This window comes from Notothenia rossii (genome assembly GCF_949606895.1).
Source record: "Notothenia rossii genome assembly, chromosome: 3".
In the NCBI taxonomy this organism is placed as follows: Eukaryota; Metazoa; Chordata; class Actinopteri; order Perciformes; family Nototheniidae; genus Notothenia; species Notothenia rossii.
Window position 1 is genome coordinate 29357112 of NC_136901.1, and position 27708 is coordinate 29384819.

General features: G+C 43.1%; 1 protein-coding gene across 28 annotated transcripts in view; it reads right to left on the minus strand.

Moving 5' to 3' along the window:
* LOC307031874 (receptor-type tyrosine-protein phosphatase delta) overlaps positions 1-27708 on the minus strand; it is a 121858-nt gene that overhangs the window by 84637 nt on the left and 9513 nt on the right. For all 28 annotated transcript variants that reach the window (XM_079669408.1, XM_079669383.1, XM_079669406.1 and 25 more), the window contains exon 2: positions 3887-4075. In XM_079669408.1, the coding sequence (XP_079525534.1) occupies positions 3887-3992 (106 nt within the window). In that variant the 5' untranslated portion in view covers positions 3993-4075. The remainder of the gene's footprint in view (positions 1-3886; positions 4076-27708) is intronic.

Genomic DNA, 27708 nt, shown 5'->3' on the forward strand with positions numbered 1-27708 from the left:
GTGTGTGTGTGTGTGTGTGTGTGTGTGTGTGTGTGTGTGTGTGTGTGTGTGTGTGTGTGTGTGTGTGTGTGTGTGTGTGTGTGTGTGTGTGTGTGTGTGTGTGTGTGTGTGTGTGTGTGTGTGTGTGTGCGTGGTGTGTATGTGGGACATGAGTGTAAAAGGGAACGGAATAGTCTCCATTTAAATCAAATTAGCATGCAGGCAAATTAAGCAGAGGGATTTAATTTGAGCTGTTGTAAAAATGCTAATTTCAGTACAGCCCGGAAGCTCATATGCAAATACAACACTATATTACAATAATTCATATTAGGCCAGGCATGCATAAAACACACATATTACAGGCTGATGTCATCTGGGGAATAGAGTATCATTAGCTCTCGGACTTGCTACAAGGTGATCCTGTTTAGGGGTGTGTGTGTGCATATGCATGTAATTGGGACTTTGTATCTATGTGTGTATCTTGTTGTTTTTGTGTGTTAGCTTAGATATACTTATCCAATCCGACTAGCATCTCCCTGATAAACACGCTGCTCTACAAATCATCGTTATGATCATCTGCATTCCACCCACAAAATACTACATCTAAATGTAACCGGGGCAGATGCTGTTGGATTGTTACTGCAGCACTGCTAAACAAACGACTCCTCACAGAGCAGGAGATGCTCTACGATCATAAATGTGTAGCTTTATAGTGAACATATGGGGAACTGATTCCTCTCACAGAAAACAGAAAGATAATTGAATTCCTGTGTGAAATATGAGAACAGCTTATCTGATGTTCACGTTCAAATGTGAGTAATTTTGCATCCGTGTGAACCCATCTTGCTTTTCTCCCTCTGAAATGGGTCAAAAGAAGGTCTGCATCGATAGACAATTTTCTGTTTTACGTCCCATGTGGTTCACCTTTGATTGCTAGCTCAAAAGGATTTGCACATGCGTTTGATGCCTGCATGCCTTCTGCTGTACACACCCATAAGTGAGAGAGATGTTGCCTGGGTGTTAACATCTTAATGTTTAGAGAGGCTGGAGGGGCCTGTCGATACTAATTTGACGTGTTAAAGAGAGGCACGCTGGGACTCACCATGCCATCCAACAGAAAGGAGAGGAATCAATTAAAACGCTATTAGGCCCATGTGTGACGGGGTCCGACATGGTATGGGGCCGAACACGGTGTGGGTGGAAGCCAGATTTCCCCTTTTAGCATTTTTAGATTATAAAAGTATTATTTGATAAGAAGAAAAAAAAATCCTTCGACAGTCAGCAGTTTTGAACTGTAGCATAGGTCTATGTGTGGCGCAACCACTATAGAGTTAATTTTAGGCTACTGTCATTGTTATTTTTTCCTCTTCTTCCCTGCCCAGGTGCAGCTGCTCCCCCTCTCCTCCTCTGATGCTTCCTTTTTGCGTCACTTTTAGCAGATGACACAGAGGAATTGTGTGTTGCCTCCCTGCTCTTCCTCTCTCGCGCGCGATGTCCCCTTGGCTCACCAGGGACAATTATGCCCTTCTTTCAAGCTATTGCCAAACCCAATTTGCCACACAAATTAATTGGTCCGCATTTGAAGAGCGAGGGGGGGGACAGGGTGAAGGAGAAAACGAGAGGGAGCAGCAGAGAGAGAAGGCCAAAGACAAAACAATGACGAGAGAAAACAAACCATCAGGGCGACACAGAAACAACCCTCGAAGATCATTTCTGAAACCATCATGATCTCAACAGGAAATATTTGCAGTATTTGCTAGTGTTCTGGGGCTGAATGGCATTCTTCTCAAAAGGGGGCTGCAGTGTCCACTGGGTAGGACTGGCTCAGAGGAACGGGCCATCTGTTGAGCAGGCCGACTCAGCCATGTTCTGCTCTCTCATGTCTCATATCCTCCAGCATGTTAGCAGCCGGAGGATAGCTCACACCCAAACGGATTAAAAGCACCAACAGAGGGCAGCTTTCCCTTTTGAGTACAGCCTGTGTTTGGTGCTGGGGGAGAAGTCTGAAGCAGACTAAACTCAGCAAAGCTTTTTGGTTCTCAGCACACACCAGAGCGTCTGGGCTGGGTTTGCATGTGCAGAGGCACAGTGGAGGAAATGAAGGAGCAGCTCAGTCGCTGGAAGGGGCTGTTGCACTGCTTCCAAACAGCAAGGGGGAGAAGGTGGGGAGCAGACAAAGGCGCAGGCGGAAACACATTAGAGAGAAAAAGCCCAAAAAAGAAATGAGGAGACAATTGGCAAGAGAGTGATTAGGAAGGAAAACAATAGAAGGGTGCTGGGCAGGGGAGGAACAGACATGTGCAGGAGGGGGGAGGACATATAAACCCAAAGGATGATGTGCTCTCTTACCTCGGTTACAGACAGGGTACACACCTCACCCCCGTGACCCCCCCTGACTCCCACACACACCCTCCGTCATTAACACAGCCACTCGTGAAAAGTTTGTTTTGGCTTTGAGATGATGACCCAGCACAGCTGTCTGAAGCAACAGCTGCCCACAGACACACTGCTAAAGGAATGACATTAATGGGGAGGGGGTTGGGTGGGTGGTGAGCACGGAGGCGTGTATGTGGAGGCTGCTGACGACACTTGTGCAGGTTTTTGTAACATGTGTGCTCGAGTGATATGTCTGGACACACGAGTTGAAGTTTTTGGCAATCGTGCTTTATCTCATTAAATGCCGTTGTCTAAATTCACACCGCTCTGTAGGAGATGGGACTTTCTGAAAAGATTACTCCTAAAGAGCCCCCTCAATGGTAACGTTTATCGACTGTTAACGCCATATTAGGAAGGTCTCGTAATTGAATTGTGTCAATAAATCCTGCGGCTGCACATAAAAAGGGGAATAAACGGAGAAAACATTTTTCCGCTTGCCTCGCACCCGCTGTGAGACATATGTGGCGGGAGCCAGGGAAGAAAAAATAAAACACATTTGAGCAGAATGCAAGGAACATTTCTCAAGCAAAAAGTTGTGAGTCCATCCCATCAATTTTACTTTTTCGTGGCTCTGTTGTATATGACCTTGGGTGAATGATCCCTTCAGTCAAAGATATTTGGCTGAACTGAGGGGATTTCAGTGGGTGCGAGGGGAGCAATATAACTTTTATTCATCCCTCTGTGACTCCAGAAGCTAATGATTCATGGATCTTAGTGTAAAAAAAAAGAACAGGGTGGGAGGGGGGTGCTGTGGTGCAGGAGCAGGGCTCAATGAGGTTTGAAAACTGTTGTCACACATCAATGGGCAGGTGTCTGATGTCAAGTAACTCAATTCCAATGACTTCTCATGATGAGATTCTCTGCTGGGGCCGGGGCATTGCTGGTTTCACATCATAGTTTTGCAGCAGAAAATGAATTGTTGTAAAATAGGGACTGGAACACATTGTGATAGTTTGGTGAGATAAAGAGATCGATCATTTTGCAATATGTGTGCGTTGTTTTCCTGTCCAAAAACGTACCTTTTATTCTCACTAAATGCACCGTGGAGACTTCACAAGTTTTCACATTGCATTTGTGTCTCATACTTGTATTTTGGACCTTAATTAGCGATAAAGTTGAGACTCGTGAAAATCTCTTGAAGTCAGATTTAAGGTGAGCACAGAGGTTTAGTTTAGTATACATTGTTCTCCCTTTGAGTCATCTTTGACTGTACTTTCAATTGAATATTTAATATATCCAATACAGACAAGGTATTTCCCCAAATAATTGTATTCTTCACACTGTCTCCATCATAGTGCAGATCGGCATGTTTGTTTCATGAATACGTTTCATGCATTCATTAGGTATTTATAGGAGTTGTTTGTGACTGACATGAAGTATTGATGTGTCTGATGAATGAAAGATAAGCCCCTTACCCCCAGCACAGCAGTATACAACACTTGAAGGCCGTGAAAGCCGAGAGTTCACTTACTTTGAGCGTCGGCGAGGTGCAGGAGCAGACCCAGGGCCAGCAGCAGCGGCAGCAGCAGCAGCGTGGGTCTGGCTCTGTGCATGGTGGGACAGCTTGGCACCAGCATGCTTTGGCAGCCTCAGTGGAGCTGGCTCACAGAGCCCTGTGAGTCAGTCTGGTCTGATTTCTCAGATGCAGGGTATTCACAGCCTAAGCAAGGCAAGGAGGGATGGAAAGAGGGAGGAAGGGAGGGAGAAGGAGAGAGAAACAGAGTGAATGAAACAAAGCTGTTTGGCTCCACAGGTTTTATCTATCCCTGCACATTTCTGACATACCCCCACACAGCCTCGGCTGGAGCTGACAGAGGAGAGGAAGAGGCTGATGTGCTCACAGGGTATGTTCTGACAGTTCTCTAAATGGAATAGTCACTTCACACAATGCGTGTGCACGTGTGCATGAGAGGCAGAGCGATAGAGGGAGAAACCACGCAGATGAAAGCGTGGACTAATACGATTTTGTCTTCACAGCTTTAGTCGCGAGCACCAATTAAATTCGCTGTATAATAAGAGTACATTTTAAGCCCTCCTCAGATCAGTGTTGATATCTTTCACATTAAAGCGCCTCTGTAGAAAGTCGGGAAACACAGGAAATGTTCATAAATTCTCCAAGCTTTTTCATAGTTTTGCAATTCGAAGACAATTTGACTTCTGTGAAACTACTGAGGCTTTTTCTTTAAAGTATAACACAAGATAAGAATCCTGTCTTTCAGTTACATTATGATACACACATGCAACAAACCAATTCATCTAATGCTTCTCACGCCACATGTATGTAATCCATAGCTGATGCTATAATAGCTCTAAATAAGGATACAAAGTGATGGATTAGCTTAGCTTTAGCACACACACACACACATGTTCACTTTAGCACCAATCAAACAACTCATGAAATCTATAAAACAGAGTGGCCAAGTGTCCATTCATGCTTCTGCCCTTTATTTAAGGGCCACTATATTGGCTGTGAAAATCAATGTGATACAGTGAGCCAGTATTAGCTGCAGACGCGCTCTATCCCTTGTCATCCATTTGCTTAAGCCACAACTTGATCCTCAGTGATGGATGCTCTGCGGTAGACTTCGGCTTGTGTCACGGCTCACAGCTAATCCAAGTGTGTGAGCTTTGATGACATGCTGAACTGCTGGTTAGCATGCTAGCAGGTTTGCATTTGTTCGGCAGGGTGCTGTTGTTTTCAGACATTTCAGACTCTTCAAGCTGCGTGAGATCAAAGCTGTTTGATGTCTTGAAGTTTGGGGCACCCTGCTGCTTCGATAACTGTTTCATCAGGAGGCAGCAATATTACTTATTTTGCTAGATATAATAATTGATTACACTGTTAATCTGCAGATTTGACCGCCTCCCAATGAAAAACAAGGAAAACAACCCCCCCCCCCCCCCCCCCCCAGCAGGCCCAATGATGACAAAGTAGCTAATTTCCCTGTTACCAATCATCCTCTTTCTCGCCCCTAGCTCTCCCTCTTTCATTTCTGTGGGCTGTAAATGGCAGAAAAGACGGGAAGATAGCGCACCTGTCACACTCGATTTGTGTTGGGGGGAGATAGACACGACTACCTGTCTCCCAGCGCCGTAGGGCTAGCAGCAAGCGCAAGAGCGGGGGACGTTTGGCGAAGGGAATCAATTTGAAGCAATCTCATCCCCCGCTCACACCACCACCGACACACAAACACAATATACAAATACACACTAGACAGAAATTTCACATGAGCAGTGTTTGTAGCGACTGTGAATTAGATTAGAATCAATTGGAGTGAAAAACCTGAGCAGGGCGTCAGGGGACAGAGCTGCAGCGCGATCGTCCTCCACTCATTGTTTTACACATCTGACCAACCAAAGCTAGCTGAGAGCCTTTGAATTAATTAATGTGCAAATTTACATAATGACATGACACTAGGCAGCACACAAGAAACTATACTCAGCAGCCCTCCCACCCCACCCGACACACACACACGCTGATAGAGGCAAAGAGAACCATCTGTATGTTGTGTAACCACCGGTGTGACAACCGAGAGGCTGCCATTTGAGTAAATGCAAGGAGAAGCTAAATAAGCACACCCTGCAAAAACCTTGATTTATACCAAAAATGAAAGCAATTATATCCGGTGTTGATTTGTGGTGTTAATTTTTACAAGAAAATTGCACTGTAGATCCTTCCTAATGCGTGGAGGGGAGAAGCGCCACCTGGCAGACCTGGCACAGAGGCAGCAGTATTGTTATCTCACAATGGATTTACTGTAGTCTAAATGCTGCAGCTTTTTTTGTTGTAAAAGCTTGTGCTCATGCGTGTGTAATTGCATGTATGAGCATGGGTACACATTATCCTTTCCGCTCCCATGTGTCAACATAAATAGGCGTCACCACCTTTGCTCATGTTATCCCCAACATGGCCATTTTACTCTTCAACTCCACGTTCATACATTTGGTGGCATTGAAGCTTTCCATTGAACATTTATTACAATAGAAGGAAAAAAAACAAATCTCGTCTGTCTTCCTGAGCCCCTGGTGGTATTATTGTGTTCCTATTCAGTGGTGCTTCATTCAAAGGATTTTGCCGCTGATAGCAATCATGCATTATTAAACAAAGCCTGACAACATGCACAATGTTAATTAGAAAAGGGGGGAGTGTGTGGCAAGAAAAAGAAAGGGGCTGTTGAGATGTATACTCTCTCTCCTTCTTCATGATCCTTATCAGAAATGTGAAAGAGAAGGAGGGTTGGATGTTTATACTCTCCATAATGGTTTGTCTCTGTTCTCATTTCAGTGCGTGTTTGGTATTCTGCTCCATTTAGACAAGCAATAATACTGAGGGCGAAAAAAAAGAAGAGAATCAGTCGTATTTATCTTATATTCCAATAAACTTGTCATGGGAAAGGATGCAGGCAGAATGGTTATGAGCAAGCAACAGCAGGCTCACAACATCAGCTTCATGGTAGTTTGGTCTTTCCATGTTCTCGCACATGCTGTGATATTTTGGCAACTCGAGTACAAAGCCGTGGGGAACAAGTGCTGACACTAGATTGCTACTGATGGCGGCGTATTTAACTAATCCAACATGGGGCTGAGCAGAACAGACCTACCACATTATGCCCATCCTTCGTGCAAGTTCCCCTTTGGCTGGCTCCGGGGAATGTTTTAAACGGGGTGTTTTTAATTTCAGGCTCATGCACTAGCTGACTTGAACTTGAAGTAAAGAGTGGATTCACAATATGTTATGCTAACAGACCAAAGCAGCCACAAGAATGCCACCAAATCTATTAAGGCCAACTCTCTGTAATTAGCTCAACACATGCAAGGATGAAGCGCTGCAAAAAAGCCGAGGATGTGATCCATACTGCACCGGGTCTCATGCCCAGCCAGGCACAGCAAATAGGAATTTGTTTCGTTTTATGAGGCAGGACTTTCTATTTCCCTCAGGACCAGCAGACTTAGAGAATGCAGTAATTACCCCCCTGCATGCAAACTTTGAGACTACAATGATATGCAGGGCTGTAGCTCTGCAAATATCTCTGTGATCTCTCTTCTTGAAGCACTTTAAAGTTTAAGTTAAGCAGCAGAGAGGAGGAGAAGAGTCAGTACTCCAACAGCGCTCTTTTTGTTTACTGTTGACATGGCGCATAATAAACATATTTTCCAAAAATACACCCTGATAAATGCACAATAGTTTACGCTAGCAGAGGAAAGCACAGTAGGAATTTCACAGGATTGATGTCAACATTGATATTTTAGATTAATTAATATTATCTTAATAAAACACAATCAATAAACATCATAGTCAACATGCTGCTGCAATATTACATCAGAACCAATTTGTTTTGTAGAATTCAATCTTATTGCAAATCAAGACATTCTTTCGACTGTATTTATTTGTCTTTGTTGTTATTGCTTTCAACTTTGCTCCGTACTTTTTCTAATTATATGCAGACTTCATTAATTAACAGTATTTCCAACAATTAAATAGTTATTAGACGGATAATAAACAAATAGCTCCCTGTGTCATTACACAAATTATCTTACCTGATTATCATTCCAAAGTTGTTGAATTATTCAGCATTTGTTTAGCAAATGCAGGACATAATTGATCATTTACATTCTACTGCTATATTTTAGATTAGGGAAAACTTACATACAAAACAATGATGTATGAAAGTCAGGTTTAAAATAATTTTTATATAAAAGTTAAAATAGGTACACACCTCGGTACCACTTTACAATAAGACTACCCTTATGAAGGATTCATAAAGGGTTTATAATGAGGTTATTAATTAGGTTGTAAACACTTTATTAATCATTCAGAACCATTTATAAACCAGTTCTAACATAGTTTTCATACGTCTCACTATTTGGCAAGATGACTAAGCCTTATATTGGCACTAGCTTACTTTGTCTTCTTCATCAGCCAGCATCCTTGGTATTTGTTGTTCAGAGTTGATTCTCCCCCCATCCATCGTGATGTTTCTTGGCATCTCCTTATAACCATTTATTTATGAGTTACTAACATTCATAACTGCCAAAAGGGAGCCTTATAAAGTGTACAACAAATTAACATTTATTAATGAGTTACTAGTTACTACCATTTATAATGTTGTTAAGTTATATTAAGCCTTAAAGTAATGCTTACATTAGGGCTTGGTACAGGTGACAGGTAATTCCAGTGACTGCTGTTGTTAGCTTCCTGTCTCTCTGCTAGCAGCTCTGTGATGCTACAGGGGCTCAGCCTGCTCAACTCATCCGAGGAACATAACTTGAACTCGGCCGTTTTTGTTGTGCTGGTGCCTTGTGGACTATTATTCATGCTTATATCGGACTATTGTGACTCGCTTTGCGGTTAAAACAGACGGTGCATGAATGCGGTTTTGCGGAAAGTGAAATTTGAGTATTTTATTTATGTGTTGCTTCTGTTTTTAGTCAGCTAACGTTAATTAATGTTAAGGCTTGGGTTAGCATGTAAGCAAGTGGTACTGTAGCTATATATGTAAACACATTTTGAAACATGTTGTGCAACAATTTCTACTGTAATGTGTGTGCATTTTGTTTTTAACTTAGATGATGTTATGATTTATTTTGTGTTAGTATGCACGGGGACACTTTGGACATACCTGCAGAAGGAATAAATGGGTCTTCAGACGTTCAAGGATATACACAAAGCCTTTCCAGTCTGAGTACCATTATGTCTTACCAATTCTTTCATTTATGTCTGAGAAAAGCTTTTATGTTTACATATGTGTATCAGTCATACTAAATAGTCATTATTTTGAGTCCTGATTTTCTTCATGATTTTCGTGAATAAAATGTTTTGCTTGGTTCTGTTGCATCTTACTTTGCATTTCATGTGAAAAATGTGTATTAGGTAAGCGTGAATGTAATAACTCATTCATAAATGGACATGTGTATTAAACTTAAAAACAATGCACCCTTTCAGTAGTTATAAATGTTAGTCACTCACTAATAGATGGTCATAAGAGATGCCAAGAAACATCAAGATGGATGGGGGGAGAATCAACTCGGTGAACAACAGATACCAAGGATGCTAGCTGATGAAGAAGATGAAGTAAACTAGGCAGCCAATATAAGGTTAAGTCATACAGATAAATGTGGGCTCACTATTTGGCAAGCAACCGGTCACAGTTGCCCTGTTTATCTCATGTCTTATAAAAGCGTATTAATGATTTATAAAGTGTTCACAACCTAATTAATAAATTAATTACAAACTATTCGTAAACCCTTTATAAGGGTAGTCTTATTGTAAAGTGGTACCCACACATCTCCCTCCTCGTGAGTGAAGAATTAGGGAACCAGGCTTTTGTTTTGTCTCTCTGAGAAATCAAAGTTGTCGTGGCATCAAAGTTGGCAAGTGAGCAGGGATAAGGAGAATATTCATACACTCAGTTTATAAGACTACATACACTTCATTGATCATAATTTGGGAAATTGTTTAAATGAAGGCCTCAAGATCAAAGAACATAATAGGGCAATTTTTCCAATTTGGAAACAGTTAAAAATGACCGTCTGTGACAGCCCCCCCTCACAGTGAGTGCCCAAAGGGTTTTTTCTTTTAACCATCATATGAGCAGAATTATAAAATAAGCTTATCAAAGGCACAGCTTCCCACCCTCACACATCTACTTCCTTTGCAATCCTCACTTCCTCATCAAGAGGGGTTACGTTTGGGTAAAGTCACAATGTGTTTCACATGGTGGCTGAAGCCATCTTTTATTTTTATTTTTTTAACACCAAATCTCTTTTGTGAACTTTTTTCTTCTTTTTTTCTTCTGTGCAATTTTACTGTTTTCATCTCCTGCTACTTTTCTTCCGCCCGCGATGCTGTGATTTAAGAGCGAGTGACAAGGCCGTTTCTCACACATCGCTCCCGATCAGCCGGCATGTGTAATAACAGCCCTCAAGCTAAGCTAAGCTATGCCCTCAAGTGCAGCCTCCACATGAAAGACCCTGACAAGCTCACATCAGAGGAGTTTATTTGCTTTACTTATTTATTTTCTTTCCCCCCCTCCCTTTTTGCCTCTTCTGACCTCCCTCAAACAAGCCTCCCACGGTCATAAACCATCCTCTGGGTGGTGCCGCCTGAGAAACTAAGTCAGGGTTTACAGTTCTGCCTGCAAGACAGCCTCGTGTTTGACAAGCAAATGCAGCCAATGCTGTAACTGATGGTTGTATCTATACTGTATCTGTTTTCTTATCAGCCATCACAAAACACACAGCAGGAAGCTAATTGCATCTGATGACATTTGTCTTTTATATAATTGCTTTAAAAGCACCTGCTGCGGCTGGAGGACATGAAGCTATCACAATCCCATCTCAGCTGTGTGTCCGCTGCAAATTAGTGCCAGGAGATTTCAAAGCCACCCCCCCCCTTTGCTATCTGCACAATGATCAAGGCTTTTAAATGTCACCCCCACAAATAGAGTAAAAAAGCATTTATTCACCTGGCTCTTGAACCATTTTATAATATTATTGTGCCTTTTAAGTTTCCCGTGTTTTGCAAATGATTGTAGAGGTTAGAGATCTTCATCTAGCTGTAAAACAAGGTTGTACTGGAAAACACAGGTCAAGGAGAGAATGTTGCAATTTGAAAACTGTGACCATGTTTGGGTCCAAAGAGCAAGGTTTTGTCCTCATGAGAATCCAGCCAACACAAACTGACCTTGATCTCACACATTTGTATCTAAAATGAACTCACAAACACTCCTCCTCCTTCTCCCACTCCTACTGTGTGCTCTTTTTGTATTCAGCAGCCTTGACTTTTCTCTCTACCTGCTCACCACTTATTTTTTCTCATTTTCTCTCTTCACCAATCTTCCTCTCTCCTCCCATTCCTCTCCCCATGTTTCCCAGCAGCTGTTGGGTTAGGATGGATGGTCCCCACAGTGCAAGACCCTGACCTGCAGTCTAGTGACTGATTATCTCAGTGCCCTGTTGTGCTGCTGCCTGAAAGCTTACCAACACACAAGGTTACACAGCTATTGGGTGAGCTTTAAGGACGCGGAGAAGGCGAGAAAATGCAACATATTTCATCTTTGTCTGCATTATCACGTCCTTTGACCTTGATGACACAGTGAACATACTACCTATTGAACTCTAATGGATGCCTTTTCAATGTGCAGCAGATCGAAGCAGTACCATCATTCTGTAGGAGCGCGTGTGAGCTGTGGACACTATTCAAATGATTGCCTGCATGTTGGGCGGCCTTCTCTTGTGTTGGCTTGTCACACTGAGGGCGGCTACTGTATCACCAGCAGAAGCCACTTGGGTCATGCTTGACCTTGTGCATCAGCATTTAGTACGAGAAAAATGCTTGTTATCATGTAAACAGGCTGAATCTTAAGGAGTCTATTGTTTTGGGAGCAGAGAGTGTGGCAGGATGGGTGGTGAATTAGACAAATGGTATACGCAGCAGCAGCAGCCAACCTGGAATGGATGGGATTAAATGTATGCCGCATGAACAGGGGAGGGCTAAATCATGTTACATATTATGAACCAGGAAAAAAGAAAGAGGAATGAGGGGCGGGTGAAGCAGAGGGTTGGAAATATAATGGATAAGGGGATCAACGAGCCAAGGAGGCAGAGAGGAAGGGGGAGGAGGGGAGAGAAAGGAAGGAGGCGAGGAAGAAGGGAGGGTGCTGTAGGGAGGGAAGCAAGGGAATATGCCTCACTGCCAGCTTTTGTCAAGCTCCGTCGGTGCTTGTACGCCAATAGAGGCAGCGAGAGATGAACGAAAGGAAAGAGGAATGAGAAACAGGCTTTGATGCAGAGGAGATGATAGTTTTGAGGATTGTCTAAAGCCATTGTTTCCAACAGGTACCTGAACCTGGCACCTTTTAAAAGAACAAACTGGTGCTTAGGTCTGAATCCAATCAACAAAATCCCATCTAAAAACATGCAACTCCCACACATACATTCTCAAAAATGTAAAGTCAGGCAGGCATGTGCACAAATAGCCTCACAGAAGCAGAGAGCAGGCACACATATCCTTTCACCACATGCTCCTGGCACTTTGACATCTACCCCCAACACAGCAACGGTCTGTGGGAGGATGAATAATCTGACTTCCGTGAGGCAGAGAAAATGAGAGAGAGGAAGAAGGGTGAGAGGGAGGTTGTTCCCAGCCAGAGCTCATGTAGTTTTATGGAAAACACAGAGCCCACAAACAGACAAAACAGCATTCCTTTGCAAACGCCGCCATGGCAGGAACATCACAGTTCTGTGGGAAATAACTGAATAATGCAGCGCTGGGAATTGTGTTGCCCCCTAATACATAAGTCAACGACAATATGCTTCCTTATCTTTTTGAAACAATTGAACACCAAGGTACATTGTGCAGCAGTGACATTTTAGTGGCTTTTGTACACAAGCCAAGCCGTTTGGTATGTAAATGCACTACTTAGGCGTACATGAAGGATGTAAGGAGCCGCTCGGGGCATACATGCTACACTCATAGGGCAGCAAAATAATTAAAATGTCAAGTGTCTCCCATTATCTAAATGCTAATTTGCGTTGATATACCCTGAGCTAAAATGTAACGCCACATTATGGTGGCAACGACGAGTACATTAGGCGATACTGCGGATGTTTCAATACATGCACACCTCATATGATCTTTTGCATCGATTCAAGTCGAGTTTTCCTGCCTCCTCTGATTTACAGGCAGCTAAAAGGTGAACGTGTTGCCCTTTCAATATAATGTATGTATTATTGTAGGTTTCCAGAGCTGATCAAACTGATGTTCATTTGGACAATGACAGCCATTCTTTTGTTCAGTGTATTATGAACACTGGTGCTTTTAAGATGACTCTGATTCAATAAGAAATTCAGCAGCTTATCAAATCGTTTTTGAATGACAATACATCCGTGACAACAGAGAGGGCAACGGGACAACAATATATTATCACAGATATGAGGTGTTTTAGCTGAATACAAAGATATGAGTGACATTGTGTTGTTTCTGCTTTTCCATCTACATCCTGATAAGGCTCTCAGAGGACATGCAGAGTGTGGATGAACAGCATTTTAGAAAGCTGCTTCAATGTTACAGTGGTTCAAGGATTCTTACTAAACTTTACTGAGCTCTTTGATGTGGGAGCTGCTGATTAATAGGTTTGAAAAGCTAAACTTTTGTTTGTTCTTGTATGTCCTTGAAAGGTGTTTTAGCCAAGCTAAGCTATTGTTCTCATGAAAGGCAGTGCAAGCTGCTTGTGCAACTCAGTCGAGGGAGAGCAATGGTTCACCCCGAGGCAAAAGCAACAATTCCCCCTTTGTCGTTTCACTAAGACAAATGCTTGCCATTTCTACGTTAGCAACCAAACAAGAGCATTTCCCCGTCAGTGATAGTATATTGTAGCAGTGGAACAAGACATGTTATTATGCTGCTGAAAATGAATGAATAGGTCTTTTTCTCCAGCCCCAGTTTGGAGATTGAAATTCAAATCAAATGCCACCTTCAAACAAATGTCAGTACATGAAAATCAAAACCGATCTGTCAATGCCTGGCATAAAGCCAAATACACAGTTTGACATTTGGAAGTGGTTTTCTCTGCCTCTGTCCTTGTTTCATGTAGAATTAACTTGGAAATCGTCGCATGAAAAAAATGCACATAAACCCACATCACAAGAAGTCTTTGCTGCTCCCGCTCTAAATCAAATATTCTCTTTAGAAACGTTTTTTATACAAGCTCCCCCGTCTCAACCCAGCCCAATCCTCCCACAAACACTCACAAACATGATTAAGACACTGTCAAGCCTGACATCGCCATCTCGCATGCTGTCAGCAGCCCTCACTGGGAGCCGCTGCTGACTGACTGCCTGGATGTGCCTTATCATTAACGGGGCCGCCTGTGCCACCGCGGAGGGGCTTTGATGACAGAAACTAGGGCCCCCGTGCCTGCCCCTCCCACTCCGCCTGCCCAAGTGTCATCTAAATGAGATAGGGCCCAGGAGCTAAGGGATTAGGCACTGCATAATTACCTATTTAAAGACCCTAATTGAGCATTTCATTAAGAGACTGGCACTGAGATTTTGCCAAGGAGGCCACTACAGGGATGGAGACGTGTTTGCCTGTGAATGCGTGTGTGTTAGTGTGTGTTTAGGGGGGTTGCATACGCCTGTGTGTGCAGCAGACTGTCACCTTGAATTCGAGGGTTACCTTGTTAGCATGCACGTCTTTTTCCGTTTACATTGCACTTAGTCTGTTTGGCACATGATTGTTGGAGTAAATCCAATATGAGTTCACCTTTAGACAGTGACTGACGGTCATGAGTAAATATAGTGAGTCTCTTCAGTGGAGTACTTTACTCTTTCACATGTCCAAGCCTATTCATTTCAATGACGTTACATCCTTTCATAAGTTGTTGTTTCTAAAACTGTGCAAACTCGTGACAATTACAAGTTCAGCTACCTTTGACTTACCCCCAATTAACTGATGCTTATGACATTTCACGATTAAATAACAGTTGTTCTTATTCTAATATAACACATATTCTGTGATGTACTATACCTGTAGATTTACTCAATCAACAACATGATTTAGCTGACTGGACTTTTTTGTTCGGTATTGATATTTAATTTCCTCATGAATGTTTTTATATTCTGTTATTCTATGTATTTGATTAAAATACATATTGTAAGAAGCAATAGATTAAGGCATTTGTTCTCTTGCTTTAGCGACACAAAACATTGAGATTTGTAAAGTCTTTTTGTTCATTTGATGCAAATGCTGCTCCAGTTGTTCCAACTTCTATTTTTGGGTAACATTGACCTGGGAAGTTAAATAAAGCTACGAACTAAAGGAGAACATTCGAGGGAAATAGACTCATGAAGAAAGAAAAACATTAAAAAGCAAAAACATTTCACATCCCTGAGAAATGTGTTGAATCCAATAGATGTGAACATTTGTGTGACACATTACTGTTAAGCCTAACAACAAAAGACAGCCAGTGAGTTAAAGCCGCTGACATTGTCGGTTGTCAAACTTGCGCTTTCATTGAGTTTCAGCCGTTGGGTCTCCTGTGCTGCATCAAAAGCACTTTTTATTCAGACACAATATGAGATACAACAGGGAGATGTATCTTTTTATCTGCCTTACAAAAGCTAGGATAATACAAATATACGTTGTGATGTTTACCACTGATGTAGAATTTCTGATCTGGTGAATAATAAACTCTTTTACTTGAAAAGGAACTTTTATTTGTGCACTCTTTAAGGTCTCCACAGTTATTGTACCAACAACACCAGCAGTTTAGTGTAGGGAGATTGCTATTTCATTTTCTATCCCAGCATCTAACATTTTTGGGTGGCCACATATTCCACATCATCTCTCCCATATGTCAGTGCTGAGACATTTGTCAAAAACTTCTAAACTTAGTTCTCTTATCCACAATACCATGACTTGGGCTAAAATCAATTTACAGAGGTGGACTCTATAGGACCCTGCTCTTTAGCAATACCAGCAATTTCAACAGCGACAATCATTAAAGCAGCATGCTGCACCCGGATTTCTTGATGACCAATTGAACTTTATTTCCATGAAGGATCAGGCTGTGACCCTTCTTCGCCCCCCCTCTCTATTTCTGGGACCACTAGGGATGTTGGACTGTCGCTGGCAGTTGGCTTGTGCATGATTGACTTGTTTGCTAAATGACTAGCATCTGAAGTGGCAGCGTTAGCTTGGGGCTGTTTGAGTCTTTGGGGCAGACACCAGCTGCTAACTGCTACAGATAAACTGCCCCCCCACCCTCTGGGGAGTAATGTGAGCTCTATTGTGGTGACTGGTGCTGAAGTCTGGCCAAACATGCTCAGGGCTGAGATGACACTGAAACATCATGAGTCAGTCAGCGCTGTGCAGCAACAGACCTATTAGTCTTCTGTGACATGATGGAGGGTGGAAGGGTCCTGCACTAGTGATGAAATGAACTTGGATCTCATACATGACAGGTGTGAAATCTGTCCCTGAGACTCCAAAGTGATACTGTTAATCCATTGTTGGAATGTTGTAAAGGCATCGAAGCTGAGTATCTAGCCACTAAAGACACCTGTACACTCCTGCAAATCAGCATGGCAGCCTTCCACAGGATGTGACCTACAAGCACTCACAGCACATTGTTTGCTGCACAGGGCATTAATAGGAACATTTGATGGGTATTACCGGCAAAACGTAATTAATAAAGAGCTGGAATCTAATATAAAATATTCATACAGTATGGTTATAGAACCCCTGTAAAGAAAGTACTGTAGTTGGAACAGCAAATGTTTGATAATGAAACTAAGGTTGATTATTTGATTGTGACGGCATAATATTTCCTGATAATAACTTCACGCTTTAACAAAATACTCGATGATGTCACTTTTGGCTAATGCACTCTTCCCTTTGTGCCTCTAAAATAAACAGGCTTTATGTGTCAAGCTAAGGTGACTCCAAGCCGCATTGATGTACCTGAGAATGACAGGCATACGAACTGTGTAATCCCAATACATCTAGTTATTAGAGCAAATGCATCAACACTATCTGCTGTCAACAGATCTGAAATGTGAGCTTCACGTAATAATCTATTCAGGTTTTTATCAGCTGCTGTTGTGATGGAATAATTGTAATTATGGGTAGCTGAGAAGGTTAGTTAGTCTTTAGGATGCCTTGGAAAATCATTGTCTAACTCCCTTACTCTCTTTGTCTCTGTACAATGAACTAGAACAATGAGGCGCGCAATAAGCTTCAGAGTCTGAAACACATTCACTTGGATAAATGGCAGATTGTACACAATAATGCAAAAGCCATAATCTCCGAGAGAAAACCTATTTGTGGGAGAAAGCGTGCTGTGTGTACTCCCTTCAACGCCTTCATCCCCGATGTGATTGTTGACTATTGTTTGCTGGTATGCTTCATACTGTGAACGCTTAAGATGGATATTCCTGTGAGTACAAGCTAAGACTGTACCTTGTGAATGATTGTAATTAGCTATGGACTTAGACATTTAATTACTTTAATGTCTGTCGTTATATGCTCTTACTGAATTGTGCAAATCCTTTTTTCCCATCACCAGTGCTACATCTTATTTTTTAAGCTATTTCTGTAGAAGTGCACATGACCACACTTTGACCCATATGTGTTAAACCAAACACCGAAACAGAAAATGAAAATGAATGCAGAAGATATTTCATGAACTTTGTTGCGGCCTTGGTTTGAGATTCTCCAACATGCATGGTTTAGTACGGGAACTGTAAATATGACAAAGGGTAAGAAAGATAATTTGTTTGTTTTCTTGTGCATGCCTAAGCTCTGATATAATATCTACTTCAACAGCAGAAATGCTCTTAAGCAGGTCGTTATACTTCACAGTTCCTCTATAGCTCTTCAGCCCTAGTGAGAGTAAAGCCGATCTAACAGGCAGCGGCCCAATGCAGGCCATATCAGGCCCCATCCTGGCCTTGCACATTTCTTATCTCCACATCTCTGGTGGGGAGACATCCATCTTGATTTATGCTGAGTGCCAAAAAGAGGTAGCAGGAGAATGAGATGGAGAGGAGGATGGAAGGAGGGTGTCCACCTGATAAGACAACTGGGAGTCATAGGAGAGGATCTGGGGGAGCGTGGCCCCAACGTGCTCGAAAGAGGAACTTCATCTTTATCTAATTACCACGGGGCCGTTTGGCCGGGGCAGACAGCGTTCATGGTGGCTGCTTGGTATCTCAGTCCTCACATGCCTTTACGAGCACACATTCTCACGCACAATCTTATGCAGATATGATTAACATTCAAATATACTTCCAGTTTTGCACACACACACACACACACACACACACACACACACACACACACACACACACACACACACACACACACACACACACACACACACACACACACACACACACACACACACACACACACACACACACACACACACACACACACACACACACACACACACACACACACACACACACACACACACACACGAGGCCCAGGGCTGAGTGCCATAACAGCCCAATGAAATATATTCAGATTAGAAAGGTGTCGCATTACTCTCCAGCCGGATGATAAATACGCGGTTAGTACCATCATTAATCTTGCACCCCGCCTTCCGCCTCCAGACGCGGTGATGTAAGGGGAGGGGAGCCGGCACACACTGAATGGAGCGCCGGCCTCAGTTTGGGCTGCAGAGGTGCGGCTGGTGCATGCATGGAGCTGAGGCTTGTACTACTACGTCTCACACGCACAGAGGTCAGGGCATTGTGACTCATGGCTTGTAACGTTACCGTGCAGAGAGGCCGATTGAACTGAGGTCCTGCTGTTTCTTTATTCAGGGATGTTGTAATGCAAAACCTGCACACAGTGTTTCTTTTGTTCTCAAGCTGTCTCTCCCTGTCATTCCCTTCACAGTCACCTCTCCTCTTTCTTTCCAAGCACACTCTGTCTGCTGCCACCCTCCTTTCTTTCATCCCAGGGGTTTTCTGACATATTGCCCTGAACGACATGTCATCGTAAGTGGCCATTGTCTGGCTAATGAGCAGCATGCCTAAAACACTGGAGGACTGAGGAGACAATGATTAGACGTACAGACAGAGACAGAAACACATGCTGGGTACAGAGGGTGGATTCACCATCAGAGGCTTTAGCAGCACATGTTTCCCTCTGGGGAGGCTGCAGAGTGACGGTTCAGACAGAGGCAGGTTCCCCTCAACACAAACACAGCCTAAGGGAGGGGTCAGAGGTCAATATCTGAGGAAATGATGTGTGATGAATTAGGGAAGGTGTGTTTTATATATGAGTGGGGTCATCCTACCCTTCAGTGGTATGTTGTAATTACAGCCTGTCTCATGCTGAGAGAGAGTTTGATCACGATGCGTCCTGGGAATTGTATTCTGCTCAGAAGTTTATTTATGGAAACATATTCGTAAATCTTTATAATGAGAAACTCAAGAAGCCCCGTTGTTGAGTAGATTCATTATGTAATTATCAGTGTGCCAACAGCTTGGCAAAACGTTCCAACCCCAAACAAAACTAATCTACGTTAAAGTAGTTTAATTTCAGCTTAGCAAAACACTGGCACAGACTTGAATGTTTGTCTTCATCATACATTTTCTACAGAAAACAGAAGCATCCCAATGGAGCCATGTGAAAGGCGTCTCTGAAAAAAGTTCTGCGACTTCATGTTTGCAGGATGTTTTGCTGATTCAGAAAGGGGAGTTTTTTGAAAAATCACGGCTAATAGCACATACCAAGGGCCATTTTTATAGTGACATTTTACCATTGTTGTTAGAAACTTCTATCCAGAGTCCAGCCTTCAGTTGCAAGAAAAACATCAGAACTCATTTTTGACATCTCAGATGATGGCCTTTTACTCCCCCTGGTTGCATTCAGTAACCACATAGACAGCAACGGGATGAGTGTTATTCTTTCCAAAAACTTTGAGCTTGACAACAAGTGCACACTGGGACTCTTGTGTGCAAAGGCCCAATATAAACTCTAGTGTTTTACTGCAAGATGACTGATTAGCTCTTTAGGGGGCTGTAAAGAATGTGGTGCCCTCGTTTGGGGCTTCATTCAGGAGGCATTTGTTAAATTAGGGGGACAACTGTATTCTGCCCATGCAGCACATACACTGGGGTGTAAAATGATACTATAATCAAGCACAAATTCCACCCAAAAAAATGTTTGTCACGCTCATGTGGTTTCATTGTGTTGAGCCAGTTGTGTTACCACTTTTTTATTGAATCTCTGTCGCCCCCAATCACCCTGTGCTCCATAAAATGCTGGGAAGTGGATAGGGGCTACTATAATAGAGGCGCAATGCAGAAATAAACTTGCTTTACTGCTGCAAACAAAGTGATGTGACCTGGAAAGGTTGTATTTTTGTTGGGATAATGACTGTATTTTACAGACAGGTCTCAGTGTGAACTCTAATTACTTGTCTAGGGCCACTGAGCTACATTGGTCTCACTAAGTAATGAAGTCCATATTGGCTCTTTTTACGAAACACATCATGAATGCATGGTGAAAATATCTCGTCTCCATGTTTATGCACTGCATTTGTCTTTGTGTCAGAAAAACGAGTTTTTAGCTAAAATAATTCTGTGCATGGAGTGTAAGTGCTTGTGCAACACTTTTATCATGCAATGTTATCTCATGGCATTTTGACCATCGTCCAACAATGGTAGCAGCTATTTCATGACGCGAATCATCAAATAAATGTCCATCTCACTGAATCCAAATCCTTAAGCAAATGTCACCAACTCTGCCTCAGTTTGGAGGAGATATTCTTTAAGAACATGTTCTTTGACTTTCACATTTTATATGATTTCATTATCCACACTCTGCAGAACTGGCTCCCAGTTAACTTAATCACTGTGACATCCGTTCCTCATAAATATGCAAATACAACACAGACATCTTGAGTATTTTAAGTGCAAAAGAGACTGTAGGTAAAGACTTGCCCAAGACCCCTTTTCACATCATAAGTCAAGTCTATTGAACACCTCTTGGGTTTCATTTTATTTCAGAAATGGTGAAGTTTCTCAGCACCCGCTGCAACATGTTTTCCAAAACACAGCATGCTCTCTTGTCTCAGTAAATGTAATCATACGAAATGGGAGCACTCTGTGCTGCTCTCATCACTGCCACTTCTTTTGAGTGGTTTTGTTTCCACTGTGGTTGGAATTGAAGCATATAGAGGGTAGGCACAACAAAGAAAGAAAAGCAACCCTGCAATCTTAATGAAAATAATATCGTAAAAATGGCACAATGGTTATATGGCTAGGAATATAATGTTACACTCAGGTCCTTTGTGTCCCTCTACACTGCTGGTCCACTAGTAAACAGTCCTCCACAGACTGAAAGGCGGCATGTGTTTGTGAGATGGTGGGGGAAAATAAAGCCAGGAGAGGGGTATTTGGAGGATTATTAGGGCATTGCAATTCACTGGCTTGTGCTTATGCCACTGTAACTGGTGCAGTGTGCAAAACTTTACAGTTCTGAGCCAAATACAAAACTTTGGTAGTCCATGTGCATCTACTCTCACCCTTGAGGAAGATCCGTCTCAATCAATGTTCTGTCAGCTGTCTTGTCTCGCCTTTGTGGATGTGCTTGCGTTCCCACTGATCTACTTAATCTCTGACAGAGGGGCAGAGCTTGTGGACTAACAGCTGGGAAAATCTGTGCCCCCCGCTGCCCTCGCTCCTCCTCCTGCCACCCACTCTTTCTCACTGACAACCCTACCAGGTCGGCTTCTGACGGCTAATAAAAGAAGCGGCCCTTGACTGTGAACAGCTGGGCTCCTGTGATCTAACTCTGCAAGCGGTATTCTCTCTGTGAGCGGAATAGTAACACCCATAAGAGTATCACAAGAAACGAGGGCGACAAATACAGTGCAAAGAGAAGATTTGGATGAATGGGGGAAAAAAGAGCATGATGGGGAGAGGAAAGTGAGAGCGCAGACACACTAACATGCAATGGAAAGCCAGAGGAAGGAGCTCAGTGGCTGTCTTGTCCCTGGCTTTTACTGGCCTAACTAGATAATCAATAGCCCAGAGAAAACACTATTTCAGCTGGCTTACTGAGCTCTCTGTACAGGAGGAATACTGAGACTCCAACTCTGCTGTGTTCCCTCTCTACACTGTGTGACAGAAGCATTCCTCTTAATATATTTAGCCGATACACAGGAAGTGATGTATTTCGTTCAGTTGAGTGTGCACCTACGCAGGAAGCTGAGTTGGATGTGAGTGGGAACAGCCGAAGTATGTCATTGATAACTGGAGAAAGCTCTTCTGTTTATATAGCAGGGGATAGTACAGTTTCAAGACCACAGAAATTAGAAGTGTATATAAAAGCTGTCATCAATCAGATCAAACACAGAGAGCAGAATGATTACAAGGGTCTGCAAGGATTATTTAAGATATTGGCTTTGCTTTGAAACTAAATTATTCTGGCCCTTGGAGAGACGTCTTTGGGAGTGAAGCCGTTTGAAGGAATGAGGTCCTCCCCTCTCTGCTGTTGGCATTCCAGTCATGAGAGAGACGTGAGAGACCCCAACTCTAAAACAAGGACTCCAGACGGAGCATGGTGGGGGCTGTGATGTGAGGGAAGCTCAAAATGTGGTGGACTTAAATAGCTGTGCATCTGACCCGTCATGCCTGACCTGCACGCTCTTATCACACTGCTGCTCCATAGATATATTTTCAAATTTTGTGTGTGTGTGGATGTGTGCAGCGGGGAAGTTGTTGAGTGTGAGAGACGTCTCCAGATGCTCCCAGCTGGCTGTTGCCCAGTGAGGCTAACACACTGCAGCCTGCCTAATTAGAGCACACATGCACAGCCGACCCCTCCTCACCACTCATGTCCCGCTGTTTCAATGGCTTTATGGTAGGAAGAACATATGCCCCCCTGGTGTTTTATACAGGACACACATGCAGACAGCTAAACAAACAACCAGGGGCTTAATTACCTCATAAGGGAGGCCAGGGGTAGGGGCCACTTATGACTCACGGTAGCATACATGTAAAAGGATGTGCAATGCAAGCCAAGAAAATGCAACATGCTCTGCGGTAAATGCAACTGATTTGTGGATTTTTATTAAAGTGGTGACTCAGGAGAGCAAAAACTATTCAGCAAAAATGATGTATTGTGTGGGAGTCTGACTGGCTCTTTTAATGTCTCAGCTGCTCTGTGCAAACACACAATCTCCCCAAAGACCCCCCCAGTCTATCTAAAATAGCAAGGCTAGTGTTGGTTCTCATAAAAAGGAAGGTGGATACAATCATGAGCTTTTAAACTCCTCGTCCCTTAACGTAAATATAAGCTGATGAGCATATTTTTCCTGTCAGTCATAACACAGATTGAGTCAGGAGGCCATTTGTGTGTCTGGATGAGATTTCCACGCTGACCATTTCTTTATGTTGTCGAGCAGCAGCAGCTCTCCCCTCACAACACATCATGTCAGACATTTCCTACCAGCCTGTCAGCACTGTGTGGTAGCTTTTCTCTTTCTATTTTGTTCTTTTGTCTTGCTGGCAAAAAAACTAAATATCATAGCATCTCCAGGCAGAAATCAGTTTTGAGTTAACATTTTCGTTATCATTTTTATAAATAAAACAAACCTAAACCTGTTAGTTCAGGGTGTAGTTGCAAAATGTATATGTATATATAAATAACATAAATGGATATTTAATCAACACACTGTAAAGCAAAACATATAATATGAGATATGATAACAGAAAAGACATAGACTGCATCTACTCAATATTGCATGAAGGCAAGAATCCAAATAGAGCGGGGGGGGGGGGGGGGCCTTGCCAGTGCTCAAACATCGATTTGCAAGTCATGTTAACCACAAAGCGAGGGCTAAAGGCTAAATGATAGCCTCCAAACAACACACATGGAAGCAGTGCCAAATGAGGACATACTGTAGAAAGGGGAGGAGGGGGGGAAGTAACAGAGAAACAGATCCCAAGGTCAGTGTTCAGAGGCCAGCTGAAGATGGAGGGAGAGCGATGGCGTGGACAGATGTCAGGAATGATGAGCGTCCGGCCTGACGAGCTCCGGCCCGGCTATCAGTTTCTGCTCGGAGCCTGCGGTCAGGCCAGTGCCAACACAATGCCAACGCCTCTCTGTGACGATCAGTGCCTCCGGAGGTTGTGCAAAATGGCTGCCGCCATGCCAGCACATTATTACGAGTCACTGGCTCTGCATTTCTTTTTTCTCAGAGGAAGTGCCATCTGTGAGTGACAGCGGGGCCTCTGCCATTTATTTTCAACGCAGTAAACAAAGCTGCCGTTTCTGCAGTTTCATGGTGTACATGCTTGCATATTACTACTAGCAAGGCTGTTTGTTGTCACGATAGATATTAGGTGCGGTGTGATGTATATCATTTCTCCGTCTCCATTCATCTAGACAAATCCATGCTCTGTTATACGCATCAATCACGCTGCAGTAGAGAATAAATCCTTATTTTCACATTTGAAAGCAAGGTGGACACAAATCCAATACCCAGGAGAGTGCTTGGTCTTGGTTTAACTATAAGGAGGAGGGGGGGTTGGGGGCGCATTGGGAAATAAATCAATATCAGGCCATTTACTATCATATTCCGTGGCCATTGATGATCTGTCTGACCATTTATTTTAGAGTCTGAACTGCACAACAAAACCATTTTCCAAAGAACTTTCTCTACATCCAAAACAAATAATGAATAACTGGCGAATCGATACAGTGTGCTTTATTGAGCTCACATGCTTGACTTGAGTATGGCACCTGGCCCAAATAGTTTTTCGTTTGCCAGATATCCTCTTCTCTCCCTCTTTTGTTCTGTATCGGGCTAGAAAATAACGACGAGAATGATGTGCATTTCACAGGGAGTGTTTGACACAAACCATGATGAAAAGACGATATATTTTGTGACATATTACAGCTCCATTGAATCACACGTTGCATAACAAACCAACAAATCAACAGACTGAGGCTCAGCAGTGTGACTTTTAAACATCCGGCTCCCTTCATCAGTGCCTCTCAAAGGCTCTTTGGGTTCCTCAATGAAATCAACGTTGGCAGTGCCACATCAGCTGGGTCACACCCCGCTGTTCTACTGAGCGGGCTGAATAAAATCATTGCAGGCAGACTGAGAGCCCGCCAGAGTGGGGTCAACTGCTCTGACCCCCAACCGGAGGCCCGGCCTCATCTTCCTGGAGAAACAATACCAAAAAGTGCCTCTGTCAGCAGGATGCTAACAAAATCACTGGAAGAGAGGTTCTGTGAAGAGGCTTTGAATGACAGGGCGGACCAGCATTATGTGCAAGATTTGACAGGGATGCAGACCAGGCTCTTTGAGGGGGTCTGCTTTCAGAGAGAGTTGGTGGCAAGCCAAAGCAGTTAGCATGTCCCGCAGAGTAGAGGGAATACACAGTAAAGCATCGTAAGAAATGAGGAATATGATAATAAAATTCTCCCAGTTGCATGAATAAATTACAGCAAGAAGCTTTAATTTCCTGCGTCTGACTCACCAGGTGAATCTAGGACGTTCCAGTCTGGCTAAGCCACTTCCAATCCTCCCTGATCCCCACACTGTCAGGGTCCCTCCTGGGTCACGGCCTCAGTGTCACACGCCGGTGAACGAGAGGCCATATTGATTACCAATAAACTCATTAAGAACTAAACAAAAAAACGACTTTCCTCACAGACACAACAATTTGTTTATGTCAAAACGAGAGCTTAGCTTTCACAGACGCACTTCACTCTTAGGCTCTTTTAGTGCCAATGTTTTAGTTACCAATGTTTGTATCAACTAACTGCATTTTAACCTGAAGAACACAGTCAGGGAAAAGTTTATGATGAAACAGCTTATTATTGAGGGCAATGCCTATGATTCTGGCTGTTTCCTCTCTTTGGGAGCCTGCCCATTATTTCACAGAATGAGCAGTTGATAAAATTGTCATATAACTGCTGCTCTTGTGTTGTGTTCTGCTCTCCCTGATGTTCACTGGCTTCTGACCTGATCATATATGCATATTATGTTTAACACAATGTGAAGCTTTCAATGTTGGCTTATCTGGCACATTAGAATTAACAAGCATGCTGCCTATGTTTATATGCATGCATAGGGTCTTTAAAATATGAAGGCTTTTTATTTACTCTTCATGATTGCCAATTTCCTCTCCTAAGAAAGATTCTGAAACGACTCCACCACCGCAATTCTATTTCAGAATTAGCATGATTGTAAAGAAAGTTTACATTGCATTTGCGAGCTCAGTCTGCGATTCTTCTTTAATACTTTGCTGCACCACAGATGTATAGACTTTAACTTTTCCGGCATATCCGTGATAAAATGTGAAGTCATTGCCCTTTAGCGCCCACTATGACGGCTTCTGCTCTTCAGGCATTGGAAAGGATGTGCCTGAAGATCGAGATACCGACTGAGGACGTAGACAACGACTGTTATCACGGCTCTGCGATTAATAAGATCGCCCGCTGGCCGCTGGCTTGTGTAGCCTACCGAGGTTTGCTGGTCTGTGTTATCACACTTCGGGACAATTTAAAATGAAACAGCAATGAAAATATGGCAGCGCTGGGACAGGGGTAAAAATAAGAAGAAATGTGATGGGCCGTGGTGTCAGTGTGGTTAATCGAAAATAATGGCCCGCAATTTATAGTCGCCGTCCTGACCAGCGCTGGATGTACTGATGCAGGAGATCGAATTTTAATGTGTACATTCCATCACTTCCCTGATGTTTAGGGCCGTGGCCAAACAGCACATGAATCTATGAGCGGAGGTTATCATAGGGCAGTAATAAACTGGGAAACACTCTGAAAACAGTCTGTTGGGCTGGTGCGTTCTGTTGGGCTGGTGCGTGTGTGCCATGCTAAAAAAACCTTCAACATTGACAGTCATCTGATTTGCACCTGCGGCCGTTGTCATAAATAAACGGAAACGGGGGGGAGGTGGTGGAGCTCAGGGGAGATGCAAATGAAGGACACCTGCTGTGTTGTGGAGACCGCAGGGAGCCGGTAGACACATCAGTACTTTTGCTCATTTGACAAGAGTCCATCTAATCTGCCTCGTTCCTCTCACTGTGCTCCCCCGGTGTTTAACACATGAAATGGATCCTGGGAAGAAAAAACATGTCCAGATGCTGTTCGGTCCCATGGTGCTTAGTTATGCAGCATTGGTTAAAGCTGTCAACTACTACAGGCTTGAAATAATCCAAATAAAATTAATTTCCTTTTATCATACACATTTTGGCAAGTGAGCAACACTGATGCCCCAAGTTAAATGTGTACTGAATGTAATGGTTGTTTCGCAAAAGGTGTTTTTTTTATACATATTTTACACTTATTATGAAGTAGAGGAGGTCGCTGGCTGTAATTAACATGGCAATGGCATGTGTGTGGATTTGCTAAATGTTCTGTGGGAACCAGTATCATGGGCCATGGTAAAAGTGTGTGATTTTCTCTGGTGTCATATAGAAGTGAACACAGCTTGACTAATAGTGACGGTGACGTGGATGAATGTTATAGAAAAGAGCTGCTGATCAGAAGGTGAAATACAGAAATTAAGCATCAGCTGTGCCTCTTGCAGAATTAGCTAAAGTCACTCATTAAGCTCAGACTGCATTGTCGGTTCCTCGGCTCGGAGCACAAACACTAAATAACCTCTTACAGGGCTGAAGAGGTAGAAATCAGCTCCATACAATTTCTCCTTCGCACCGAGTCATTTTCTGCCTTTCACCGGTTACGTCAGAGCTCTTAATGAAGACAGCGCAGCTCACCGCCGCCGAGTTCTG